Source organism: Phoenix dactylifera, chromosome 4, assembly GCF_051530095.1.
Source record: "Phoenix dactylifera cultivar Ajwa chromosome 4, Ajwa_hap1_PhDact_Kaust_v1.1, whole genome shotgun sequence".
Taxonomy (NCBI): Eukaryota; Viridiplantae; Streptophyta; class Magnoliopsida; order Arecales; family Arecaceae; genus Phoenix; species Phoenix dactylifera.
In genome coordinates, this window is record NC_143193.1 from 6,389,223 (window position 1) to 6,402,441 (window position 13,219).

Here is a 13,219-nt window from a genome sequence, read left to right on the forward strand (position 1 = left end):
TTGAATTATATTCTATAGAGAGACTCCTTGACAATCAATTCAATTAGTTTGTCTTTATCTTTACCTTTACTTTATTCGGTTATCCTAGGAGTAGGCATAACCTAGCTTTCTAAGGTGGCCTAGGGCTACACTCACATCCATCTCCATCTCCGTCAAATTGTTGTATGATGGCGGTGAAAGTTTTAAAAAATTAAGGCATCTGGACCTATATTGCTATCCTTCAGTTGACCCACCCCCCTCCAGCTAGCTCGATGTTACTGGCATGCCCGCGCATGCATTCAACCTCACCTGGTCAAGCCTAGTAGGCCATCCTCACTCAGAATGGGACAGAAAAGGTGGCAACATGGCTTCTTCCCCTTGTCATCTCTATCTCATATCTATCTCACTCTCTTCCTATCCTCCCTCTTGGTGTTCTCCCCTCTCTCTCTCTCTTTCCCACATTTTCTTTGGTGAACAATGGAGGGCGACTCAATACTCTCATGAAGTGAGATTTGGGTTTCTCTAGCCCATCGGACTTGATTCAAGCCAGATATAAAATTTTTCTCTTCCCTTTTAGATGCTATAACTTATGAGGTTGTCAGCTCCCTAACTTTTTTCTATCCTTTTTGGATGTTGGAGAGTAGCATGGACAGATTTTATAGGGCTGAGTGCAAGAGAATTAGGATTTAGTCAATTTTCTGAATTGAATAAATCAAGAATTGGAAAATATTATTTACTAACTTTTGGTAAAATTTGGAGATATTGAATTTTGGATTCAATTTGGTTATAAAATTTAACATTTGAAATTTCCTATATACTTCAGTTTTATCATTGCCTGTTATTATGCATGATCCATCTGAAAATAAAAAATCTCATGCATACCTTGCAAGTCCTAAGGGTTAAATCCGATGAAATGTGCGGCCGCTTGCCAAGTGCCTGGCTCGTGTTATTAATCCAAGACGTGATGATATGTTTCTAGTTCTCATCCTTTCTTTTCTTTCTTCTCCTTCTCTTTCCTAGGATCTCGTGTTCATTCCACCGAACCCCGCCGCGCCACCTTCTTAGGCAGCTTCCAATCCTCCGAGTCCGGTGATGATGAGGGCGAAGTCCGCTCGTTTCGAGGGGTGCCGGCTTGCTGCTGCGGAGGGGCCGCGTCCGGGGCCAGCCCAGAGTGGATCCCTGCCTCCTTCCCTGTCCTTCCTCTGGCACCGGTAGCTCTAGCCAGGCAGACCCGGCTCATGGCTAGCCACGGTCCGAAAGCCAGTCGACTGGGGCTCTGGTGCCCTGCCTCCTTCGGATCTCCGACTCTGGTCTCGGCCTGGGGTGGGTGCAATCGCCCACGAGGTGTCCGAGCCGGGCACAAGCATAGCAGAAGGCCGGCAGGTCTTTGCCGACTACCCCTGAACGAACGCCCCTGGTGTAAGGGGACTGAGTGCATCGATCTCCATTTTGACCCGCGCGTACCCTGCTCGCCGGCGCTTGACGGAGACGTCGTCCAGCTCCACGGGTCGGCCCACCTCCGCAGCAATTTGGAGAATAGACTCCCTGTCCCAAATTTCCAAAGATAGGCCAGGGAGGCACATCCATACAACTGCTCGACTCACCGTACTGATTCCGGAGATGAAATCGAGCCTCCACGCCTCCATCGCCATTAGTTGTCCGGCCACCAGCCATGGGCCGTCTGCCAATGCAACATCCCGGTTTTCCCCTCTGTGAAAACAGAAGGTTGTGATGCCCTCCGACATCGGAACGATGTCAACATCGTACGCCAGTTTGCCTCGTTGCCGTAGATCGCGCTCCACCCACTCCGCCGGAATCCGGCGACCCAGGCTCCGAACCACCATTGCCAACGAAGCCCAAGCCTCTCGCACCTTCGCTACCCGCTCGGCTGAGAGCTCCCCCACCTTTGGGAAGAGGCTTTGTCACGCCCCAGCCCGAGATCGCCAGCCGGGGGTCCCGTAGAAAATTCTCCCCACGAGCATGCAAGGCATTTAAACCAAACACCTCAATTATGTAATTCTAAAATAATTTAACTGAATAAATGCAATCTTATTCCATTGACTAACTCAAGTCATAAGGTCTCACAAGTCTAAATACGCAGCGGAATAATAATTTACCAATATGCAGAAACCTAGCTCTTAAAATAACAAAAGTCCACCAATCATAATAAATGTCCATAATAACAAATCAACTTAAATAACCCTAATCTAAGATAATTTGTGCCACAATCCTTTTAGTCGCTCTCCCATTTTGAATCCCCAATAGACTAGTTCTCGGAATCTGTAAAACATCAAGAGATGGTATAATGAGCTAAACAGCCCAGTAAGTAAGAATACTCTAGCTAGATAAATCAAGCAATAATATGTGAAAAATAAATAAATATGCAGTTCCAAAGTATAAGTCAAATATTTCTTAAATTCATAAGATTCTTTTCGCGATTTCAAGATTCTTTCACATATTCAATTCATCTTGTCGATCCTGGACTATGACCATATGTTCCCTATGGTAGGGTCATCAACACCGGCTAATCTTCTTGCGGTGAGTCCTTCAGGACAGTCAATTGTCAACGTATCTGCCCCCATTGGCGGGGTCCTCAACATAGCCAGGTCAAAATTCAATTAGTTCTCTATTTCATATTTCAGTCGTGAAAAAATGCAATGTCAAAATCAAATACCGTTCATATCTTAATTTCTTTCAATTTATTAGATTCAACTCAACAACTAGAAACTATGACCACATGTTCCCTGTGGCAGGGTCATATCACCGACTATTCTTCTTGCGGTACCAATGTATTAGCCCCCATTGGCAGGGTCCTCAACATAGCTCGATTGCAAGTCTGAATCTATTTCAGATCATTATCTTTTCTTACATTATGTTCAGTGTTCCAAGCCGAAAAGTACAATGTCAGAGCAAGTAAATACAATTCAAATCTAAAGCAAATACGTTCAATCAGAGCCATACAATATTCTAAAAAATATACATATAATCCATGCATCAAATTCGAAATCACGAATAATTCGATTCGTAAAACAGATATTTAGTTTGCCGATAAATCTAGTAAAGAAGTTACATCACTTACTTTGCGTACGCGATCCACAACAAATCCAATTAATTCCGCAAATCCCTCGCAGAACCTAATATTCAAAAAAAATCATATTCTTCTTTTAAAATTCATCACAACATATATATATCAAGACTTAAATTTTAATATCCTCCCTTGGCTGGCCTTGCAGGAGTGCCAAACCCCGAGTTTGGGTTCATGCCCGAATACCACCCCTCTCTTTATTATTATATTTATTATATTTTTTCTTTTCTTTTCTTTTTCTTCTTTCTTCTTTTCTCTTTTCTTTTTTCCTTCTTTTCTTTTTCTTCTTTCTTCTTTTCTCTCCCGACTCCTCTCTTCTCCTTCGGCGAAGCAGGGGATCCGTGACCCCCTGCTGCTCCCTTCTTCTTTCCTCTCGGTCGATCTCAAAGGCGGCCACGGTGGCCGGCCTCGACGGCGGCAGGAGGCGGCGGAGCAAGGGTGACCTCCCCCTGATGACTGGCGGTGGCGCACAAAGCTGGCGGTGGAGCGCTCGGCCGACCCGTTTTCGGGACCCAAATCCGGCGATTGACCGACCCCAACCTATAACACATCATGGCCAAGCATCAGAAGAGGAGGAGAAGAAAGCGAGGGACTCTTACCTCGGCCCCGACGAAGACCAGCACCTCCCCCTCTCCGACGGCAATGAAGACGAAGAAGACCCCTGTACCGAACCCAATGGCCCTCTCTCTCCCTCTCTCTTTCGGCGGTAACACGAAGAAGACCCTCCCCCTTTCTTCCTTGGGTGCGGCGGCTCTCCTTCGGTGGATTCAAAGGAGAAGGAGGTGGAGGAGGAAGCCCTAAAACAGGGCTCTTCCTTCTTCTTTGGGATGGAAAGTATCCATCCCGCTGCCTCACGTGCGTTGCACGTGAGGCCAAGTATTGGGACTGGGCCGGTCAAATGGATCGGGCCCAGTTCCACGGTCTCACATTCCCCCCTCCTAAAAATAAATTTCGTCCCCGAAATTTGCGTACCTGCAGTTTCAAAAAATTGAGGGTATTTCTGCTTCATCTCATCTTTCAGTTCCCAGGTAGCTTCTCTTTCTGAATGATGGCTCCACTGCACCTTAACATAAGATATAACACGGTGTCTCAAAACTTGATCTTTTCTGTCCACTATCCGCACTGGATGATCTTTATATGATAGATCTTCTCTAACTTGTAACGGCTCAAGCTCCGTGACATTACTTGGGTCTGGTATATATTTCTTCAACATTGAGACATGGAAAACATCGTGTACACCTGCCAGAGAAGGCGGCAAGGCAAGTCTATAAGCCACCTTACCAATTCTTTCTAAGATCTCAAACGGACCAACAAATCTGGGATTTAATTTTTCTTGAATACTGAATCTTGCAACTCTCTTTGTAGGTGATATTTTAAGAAATACATGGTCACCAACTTGAAATTCTAATTCTCGTCTTCTATTATCCGCATAACTCTTCTGTCTACTTTGTGCAGTCCGAAGGCGATTTCTTATTAGCTGAATTTTCTCAACTATTTGTTGTACAAGTTCAGGGCCCAACAATCTTCGTTCACCAATATCATCCCAACAAATTGGCGAACGACATTTTCTTCCGTATAAGGCTTCATAAGGCGCCATCTGTATGCTACTCTGATAACTATTGTTATATGCAAATTCTATCAGAGGTAGATGCTCATCCCAAGAACCCTTCATATCTATGACGCAAGCTCTCAACATGTCCTCGAGAATCTGAATGGTCCTCTCAGACTGACCATCGGTCTGAGGGTGAAAGGTAGTACTAAAACTGTTGACCCCCTAATGGATTTTGATGAATACAAAACACTAGAGTATAATTTCCTTTATATTAACAATTTATTTGAGGATTTCAGGTGTTTAACTAAGAATATTGTTAAGAATTGTCAAGGCATGTTCCCATATTTTCAAGGATTTATTGAAGACTTTTTGAGATAAAGAAAACAGATCAGGGACAGCCGAGACGTCTCCGGTTTGTCCCAGAGACGTCTCTGGCACGAAGAGAAAGAATTGGCACGTCTGGAGACGTCCCCGGCACCTGGCGAGGCGTCTCACAGGGTCGGAGTCGACTCCCGACTCTGCAGAATCGACTCTCTCAGAGACGGCAGAAAGGCCGATTTCAAAGGATGCGTGCGAGTCGTCTCCGAAGGACACGGAGTCGTCCCCACGCATAAAAGACAAACATCCCGAGACGTCCCCAGAAAGCGCGGAGTCGACTCTCTCAGGGATTCCAGAGGACTTGTTTTTCGTTGATAAAACTACGGAGTCGTCCCCGACGTCGCGGAGTCGTCCCCATGCAAAAAGCGCAGACATCCCGAGACGTCCCCGTAAAGTGCCGAGCCGACTCTCTCAGAAAAACAGAAAAACAAGCATTCAAGCTGTTCCTCTTCAGAGACGTCCCCGTAAAGCGCCGAGTCGACTCCAAACATCGTCAAAAGAATTTTTATACAGCCGAGATGTCTCGCGTTCAAGCGGAGACGTCTCCGGAGCGCCTGGAACGCGACTGACACACTTTTGCAGGTTTGTTTGAATTTCAAATGGTAATATCTTTGTGTCTAACGGATCTATTGCTTGTAAGGCTATAAAAGGGAGCTTTTAAGTGCCTTTAAAGCATCACTCACCAACAAAACACAAGATTATTCAAGAGAGAAGAAAGAGAAAGAGGTTCAAGGGAGTTAGAGCTTTCAAGAGGAGAAATCAAGTGCATTCAAGTTTTTTCATCTGATTTCGTGCTCAACTACTTACTCCCACTCAGCATTCAAAGCTCGCATTCAAGCAAACGTGATCCACATCGGAAGAACCACCATCACCCACGCTTCCAACGGCAAAAAGGGTTCTTCCGGTTTTGTTGTTTTTTTCATTGATATATTTGCTTTCATAAGAGCTTTCAAATCTTTGTAAAACATTTGATTATTGTGCTTGTTCCAGTCAAGGAACTTGGAACAAGGGATAGGCGTCCCAAGCCTAGGTTAAATTGGGGGATTGTAGGGTTCGTTGTTAGCCTGGGGTAAAACAACGAGTTGGGTAGTGCACTCGGAAAACTACCGGACTGTAATCGCTGATTATAGTGGAAATTCCCAAAGGTGTTTGGGGAGTGGATGTAGGAGCAGTGGAAGCTCCGAACCACTATAAATCTTTGTGTTTGCAATTGACTGTGCTTATAACTCTATTTTTACTTTAGCACATACACTTGTGTGTCTTGTTTTAATTAGACAAAAAGTTTTAAAACACCCAATTCACCCCCCTCTTGGGTGACCATCTCTGGGCAACAAAAACATAACTTTGTCCCCAAAGCCTTATGCAAGCTTTTCCAAAATTGTGATACAAATCTAGTATCTCGATTAGACACAATGGATACTGGAATACTGTGCAGTCTCACAATTTCTTTAATATATAATTTAGCTAGCCTTTCCAGACTGAACCCAACTTTGATAGATAAAAAGTGTGCCGATTTGGTTAGCCTATCCACTATCACCCACACGGCATCATTAGAACTGGGAGTCTTTGGCAGTCCTGTTACAAAGTCCATGGAAATTTGTTCCCACTTCCATATTGGAATGTCAAGAGGCTGAAGCGGCCCTGCTGGTCTTTGGTGTTTGGCTTTAACCTGCTGACATACTAGACATTGTGCCACGAATTGAGCAATTTTCCTTTTCATGTTGTTCCACCAATACAATTCCTTTAAATCTCTATACATCTTAGTTCCTCCCGGGTGCACTGTATATCCAGACTGATGGGCTTCTTTAAGAATTTCCTGTTTAATTTCTAAATCCATAGGTACACAAATTCTATTCCGATACCTCAAAGATCCATCCTTATGTATCCCAAATTCAGATATATCTCCTACTTCTACTGACTCCCGAATCTTCAATAACTGCTGGTCATTACCCTGAGCTGTCTTGATCCTCTCTATGAGTGTCGGCTGAACCTGCATATAAGCCAATTGAGTCCCCGAGCCAAGTACTCGGATCTCTAATTCAAGTTTCCTCACATCTTCTAAAATATGTCGTTGGCTAGTAATCAAAGTGGCCATATTTCCTATTGACTTTCTGCTTAAAGCATCTGCAACAACATTAGCTTTTCCAGGGTGATAATTAATCGTTAGATCATAGTCCTTCAACAATTCCAGCCATCTTCTTTGTCTCAAATTCAGTTCCTTCTAGATAAATATATATTTCAAACTCTTGTGATCTGTAAACACCTCGCATCGTACTCCGTAAAGATGATATCTCCAAATCTTGAGAGCAAAAATCACAGCTGCTAACTCCAAATCATGAGTAGGATAATTTTGCTCATAAGATTTTAATTATCTAGAGGCATAGGCTACTAATTTACCATGCTGCATCAAAACACAGCCGAGTCCCTTCCTTGAAGCATCACTATAAATTGTGAATCCATCATCACCTGTAGGTATCGTAAGAATAGGTGCTGTAACCAATCGCCTCTTTAATTCCTGAAAGCCTCGTTCACAATCTTCAATCCATTCAAACTTAACTCCTTTTTGAGTTAAGTGAGTCAAAGGTATTACTATAGAGGACAATCCTTCCATAAATCGTCTGTAATAGCCTGCCATTCCTAGAAAGCTGCGAATCTCAGAAACATTAGTTGGCCTGTTCCATTGCACTACAGCTTCCACTTTTGCTGGATCCACAGAAATTCCATCTCCGGATACGATATGCCCCAAAAACGATATCTCATTCAACCAAAACTCACACTTCTTTAATTTAGCATAGAGCTTCTCCTTCTTAAGAGTTGAAGTACGCTTCGTAAATGTTCCTCATGTTCTTCTTTTCCTTTTGAATAAATTAAAATGTCATCAATGAACACCACCACAAATCGATCTAGAAAGGATTTAAATATTCTGTTCATTAAGCCCATAAAAGCTGTTGGGGCATTCGTCAATCCAAAAGGCATCACCAAGAATTCATAATGTCCATAACGAGTTCTGAATGCAGTCTTGGGTACATCTTCCGCTTTGATCTTTAGCTGATGATATCCTGTGCGGAGATCAATCTTGGAGAAAACATGTGCACCTTGTAACTGGTCAAATAAATCATCTATTCGAGGCAAAGGGTACTTGTTCTTTATAGTGACTTTATTCAATTCTCTATAGTCAATGCAGAGTCTCATGCTTCCATCTTTCTTTTTCACAAAGAGCACTGGAGCTCCCTAAGGTGACACACTAGGTCGTATAAAACCCTTGTCCAGTAAATCTTGCAACTGATCTTTCAATTCTTTTAATTCAGCTGGGGCCATTCGATAAGGAGCTTTAGAAATCGGACCTGAACCAGGTACAAGATCAATAGTGAATTCAATTTCTCTGTCCGGTGGCAATCCTGATAACTCCTTGGAAAAGACGTCCGAAAATTCATTCACTATAGGAATATCCTCTATTTTTTGTTCATCTTGTTGTATATCAATTACTGAGGCCAGATAACCTGTGCATCCTTTTCTTAACATTCGTCCAGCTTGCAAAGCCGAGATAATATGAGGAAAAGCAGTTCCCTGGTTCCCACAGAAACTGAATGTCGGTTTCCCCGGAATTTGGAAGTTCACCCTCTTGTCATGACAGTCTACTGAGGCATGATAGGTAGTAAGCCAATTCATCCCCAGAATGACATCAAAATCCCGCATATCAAGTACAATCAGATCCACAGGTAATTTCCTATCTATTATTTCAATTTTACATGACTCGCATATAACATCAGTGCTCTACATACCGCCTACTGGTGTCTCCACATAGAACTTAGTGGTCATGGATTCACACAATATGTCATGTGTTTTGACAAAGTTTGAGGATATGAATGAATGTGTGGCACCAGGATCAAATAAGACATAAGCATAAATATCAGATACAGGAATAGTACCTGTCACCACTGCATTAGAAGCTTGTGCATCTTGCTGTGTAAGTGCAAATACCCTTCCTTAAGCCTTTGGCCTCTGGCTTCCTTCCATTGCCTGCGTAGATTTATTCTCGTTTCTTTGTGGGCAGTCTGCAATTTTATGATCTTTCTGTCCGCAATGAAAACAAGAACCTGTAACCCAGGGACAATTTGCAAATTCATGATTACCGCCACATCTTGAACACTTCCCACTCTCATTTTTGAGATTTCTATCTTTATTTGGCTTCTGAGCTGGATTTTTGAAATTCTTGTTTCCCCCTTTAAATTCAACAGGTCTGTTTCTTTTCTTTTGATTTCTTTCCCTTTCAGCAAAAGCTTCGTTGACTTTCCTTTCAATGATTAAAGCTTTATTCACCACAGCTGCGTAGGTAGTAAACTCATAGGGTACCACTTGCTTCCTAATTTCAGTCTTCAATCCCATCTCAAACTTGTGCACTCGGTCTTGCTCATCCTCTACCAATTTCAGAACAAATTTGGCTAGTTCTGTGAATTTGGCTTCATATTCGGCCACTGTCATGCCCCTTTGCTTCAAATGGATAAATTCTTGTTCCTTCTGTGGCTTTACACTCCGAGGAAAATATTTATCATAGAATGCTTTTCGAAATTTATCCCAATTGAGAGGTTCCCCATCATGCTCAAATTTATGCTCCAACATCTACCACCAATTAAATGCTTCTCCCTGCAACATGTATGATGCAAACAGAAGTTTTTCATCGTCCCGGCATCTTAAGACAGCAAATGCCTTTTCCATCTCTGTAAGCCAATTATCTGCTTCCAAAGATTCTGTAGTCCCCGGAAAAGCTGGAGGAGCCAGCATCTTAAATTCAACTATGCTGCTACGATGTTCACACTATTCCCCTCGTCCTTGCTGTGGCTATATCTGGAGCAACTGCGCTTGTTGTTAGAGCAATTGCTGTTGCACCTGCTGTTGCATTTGCATAAGGCCCACTATGGTCTGCATAACCTGGCCTAAGCCCGGTTCCTGTCCCATTTGAGGGCTCACGACTCCCTCCTGCTGAGGGATACTCGTAGCCCATTGGGGTGTGCTGTCAGCGTGCCGATTCGGTGTCTCATTCGTAGCACCAACAGTAGTCTTTTTCATCCGACGTGGAGGCATCCTGACCTATATGCATCAAATAACAGCAGACTCAAAAAAAAGAAAGCTCATCGAATTAATTGAAATATATATATATATATATATATATATATATATATATATATATATATATATATATATATATATATATATATAAGAATAGTCATCACATTCTTCACACCTCGCGTCCCAATATCCCTAGTGTCTACCCACCTACACTCATATCATGTATAATTCTTTGTTTTAGACTCTATCCAACCTGGCTCTGATACCAAAATCAAATACAGTTCATATCTTAATTTCTTTCAATTTATTAGATTCAACTCAACAGCCAGGAACTATGACACATGTTTCCTGTGGCAGGATCATATCACCGACTATTCTTCTTGCGGTACCAATGTATTAGCCCCCATTGGTAAGATCCTCAACATAGCCCGACTGCAAGTCTGAATCTATTTCAAGTCATTATCTTTTCTTACATTATGTTCAGTGTTCCAAGCCAAAAAGTACAATGTCAGAGCAAGTAAATACAATTCAAATCTAAAGCAAATACGTTCAATCAGAGCCATACAATATTCTAAAAAATATACATATAATCCATGCATCAAATTCGAAATCACGAATAATTCGATTCGTAAAACAGATATTTAGTTTGCCGATAAATCTAGTAAAGAAGTTACATCACTTACCTTGCGTACGCGATCCACAATAATTCCAATTAATTCCGCAAATCCCTCGCAGAACCTAATATTCAAAAAAAACCATATTCTTCTTTTAAAATTCATCACAACATATATATACCAAGACTTCAATTTTAATATCCTCCCTTGGCTGGCCCTGCAGGAGTGCCAAATCCCGAGTTTGGGTTCATGCCCGAATACCACCCCCTCTCTTTATTATTATATTTATTTTTTTTCTTTTCTCTTCTTTTTCTTCTTTCTTCTTTTCTCTTTTCTTTTTTTCTTCTTTTCTTTTTCTTCTTTCTTCTTTTCTCTCCCGACTCCTCTCTTCTCCTTCGGCGAAACAGGGGATCCGTGACCCCCTGCCGCTGCCTTCTTCTTTCCTCTCGATCGATCTCAAAGCCGGCCGTGGTGGCCGGCCTCGATGGCGGCAAGAGGCGGCGGAGCAAGGGCGACCTCCCCCTGTCGACTGGCGGTGGCGCACAAAGCCGGCGGTGGAGCGCTCGGCCGACCCATTTTCGGAATCCAAATCCGGCGATTGACCGGCCCCAACCCACAACACATCATGGCCAAGCATCAGAAGAGGAGGAGAAGAAAGCGAGGGACTCTTACCTCAGCCCCGACGAAGACCGGCGCCTCCCCCTCTCCGACGGCAATGAAGACGAAGAAGACCCCCGTACCGAACCCAATGGCCCTCTCTCCCCCTCTCTCTTTCGGCGGTAACACGAAGAAGACCCTCCCCCTTTCTTCCTTGGGTGCGGCGGCTCTCCTTCGGTGGATTCAAAGGAGAAGGAGGAGGAGGAAGCCCTAAAACATGGCTCTCCTTCGGTGGATTCAAAGGAGAAGGAGGAGGAGGAAGCCCTAAAACAGGGCTCTTCCTTCTTCTTTGGGACTGGGCCGGTCAAATGGACCGGGCCCAGTTCAAGGGTCTCACAGGCTTTTAAGTGCTGTCAGCTCCTCCGACGTGATCTTGTGGCTGGTCCACTGCTGCCTCTGGTTGCTCCGGGCCACCTCCAACCACGATGGGTTGGTCGCAGCCCCCTAGGCCTCCATCTTCTCTGGTGCGTTGGTGGTCCTAGCTGCCATCGCACCTGCATGCGAAGGTCCTTAGGGATACGGATAGACAAAGGGTACCACTATGGATCCTAATTGAAGGAGCAATTGGAACGTCTACAATGATTCATATATGTTGTTGTTTCCATATCCCCAAGACTAGCTAAAGCCATACTAAAATCATAGTCCATAGACCTTAGCAATCCCTTTTAAATATTTTATTTAAGCAAGTATTTTTTTAATATTTTTAAACTGAGAAAAAAAGGTTCAGGAAGTTCGAAATCATGCTCCAAGCTTGAATTTTGACTAAAACTGAATTTAGGCTGGAAAGTAGGTCTTAACGCCGGGCTCGGACCTGATTAATTTCAGTTAGTTATATTTGAGCTCGGTCTGCCAAATACAACAGGTCCATTCTGGGGCAGTTCATGCGATGGTATCTTAGATAAATTATTGAAAAAAAAGGGAAAATTAATATCCCACCCTCCAAAAGACTCCACTATAACCATAAATCCCTGTTGACTAGTTTCATAACAACCGGTCCAAGACATTTTTAAGTATTTTTTATGACACGAAAATACCCCTCCCTCATAAGTACCTGGTTTCTTCGTCCCAATCTGAAACTCACCTTTTTCTTCCCCCCCCCCCACACCTTCCTATCCCCCACTGCGGCCAACGACTGCTCCCCCATCCACCACCTCGGCGCCCTCCAGTCCACCGCCGCACTCATCTTCCTCCTCCTCACCACCGCCACCCTCCTCTTCTTGCACCCCCTCACTCCCGACCTCCTCTTCCTCCTCGCTTCCCTTACCTTTGCCCTTCTTTCTGGAGCCTCTGCCCACTCGGAAGCTTCCTACCATACCTCTGACCTTCAGGCCGAGTGTAACTTCCTCTCTGCCGCCGTCTCCGCCGCCGCTTTCCTTGCCCTCGCCCTCTACCTACACTTCTTCCCCGCCATCGCTGTAGAGAAGATTTAAATGTGTACAGAGAAAACTTAACTGTGTTTTTAAGATGATTTAACTGTGTGCCAAGCTAGATTAAGTGTATTCCAAGCTTATTTAACTGCATGCCTAGAAGATTTAACTATGTGTTAGGCTAGATTAAGTGTTCAAATATTGATTAACTATATACCAATTTTACTTAAATGTGTGCCATGCTATATTATTGCAATGGTGAGTTAACTTTATTTTTCTTTTCTTTTTTTTTTTCTTTTTCTTTTCTTTTCTTTTCATTTTTTTCTTTTCTTCTGGCACCGAAAGACTGCTAGATCATTATTTATTTATTTATTATTTTATTTTATTAAAATATATTTATTTATTTATTTATTTATTCATTCATATATATATATTTATTTATTTATGCATTTATTTATTTATTTATTTGTTTATTTACTTTTCTATTTTTTCTATTTTTTATTTTTTCTTTTCTTTTTCT

At 43.0% G+C, this 13,219-nt stretch overlaps 2 protein-coding genes across 2 annotated transcripts; both read right to left on the reverse strand.

Annotated features, from left to right (window-relative positions):
• Positions 1-1,373: 1,373 nt before the first annotated feature.
• LOC148703672 (uncharacterized) lies at positions 1,374-1,823 on the reverse strand. The gene has a single exon (XM_088720755.2). It carries the CDS (start codon positions 1,821-1,823, stop codon positions 1,374-1,376), a length of 450 nt encoding a protein of 149 aa, XP_088576881.2.
• A 6,402-nt stretch (positions 1,824-8,225) lies between these two features.
• Positions 8,226-9,614, reverse strand: LOC120106826 (uncharacterized). The gene is made up of 3 exons (XM_089930328.1): positions 9,092-9,614; positions 8,777-8,932; positions 8,226-8,725 (listed from the first exon to the last, which is right to left on the reverse strand). Exons 1-3 carry the CDS (start codon positions 9,612-9,614, stop codon positions 8,226-8,228), a joined length of 1,179 nt encoding a protein of 392 aa, XP_089786454.1.
• Positions 9,615-13,219: the final 3,605 nt, after the last annotated feature.

Excerpts from the sequence above, each read along its gene's own strand:
- LOC120106826 (XM_089930328.1), bottom strand. The coding sequence starts at position 9,614 with ATGTTGGAGCATAAATTTGAGCATGATGGGGAACCTCTCAATTGGGAT. Across the intron at positions 8,933-9,091 it reads AAATTGTCCCTGGGTTACAG|TGGTGACAGGTACTATTCCT; the intron begins GTTCTTGTTTTC and ends CTTCTAATGCAG. Across the intron at positions 8,726-8,776 it reads TGTGGAGACACCAGTAGGCG|ATAGGAAATTACCTGTGGAT; the intron begins GTATGTAGAGCA and ends TTGAAATAATAG.
- LOC148703672 (XM_088720755.2), bottom strand. The coding sequence starts at position 1,823 with ATGGTGGTTCGGAGCCTGGGTCGCCGGATTCCGGCGGAGTGGGTGGAG.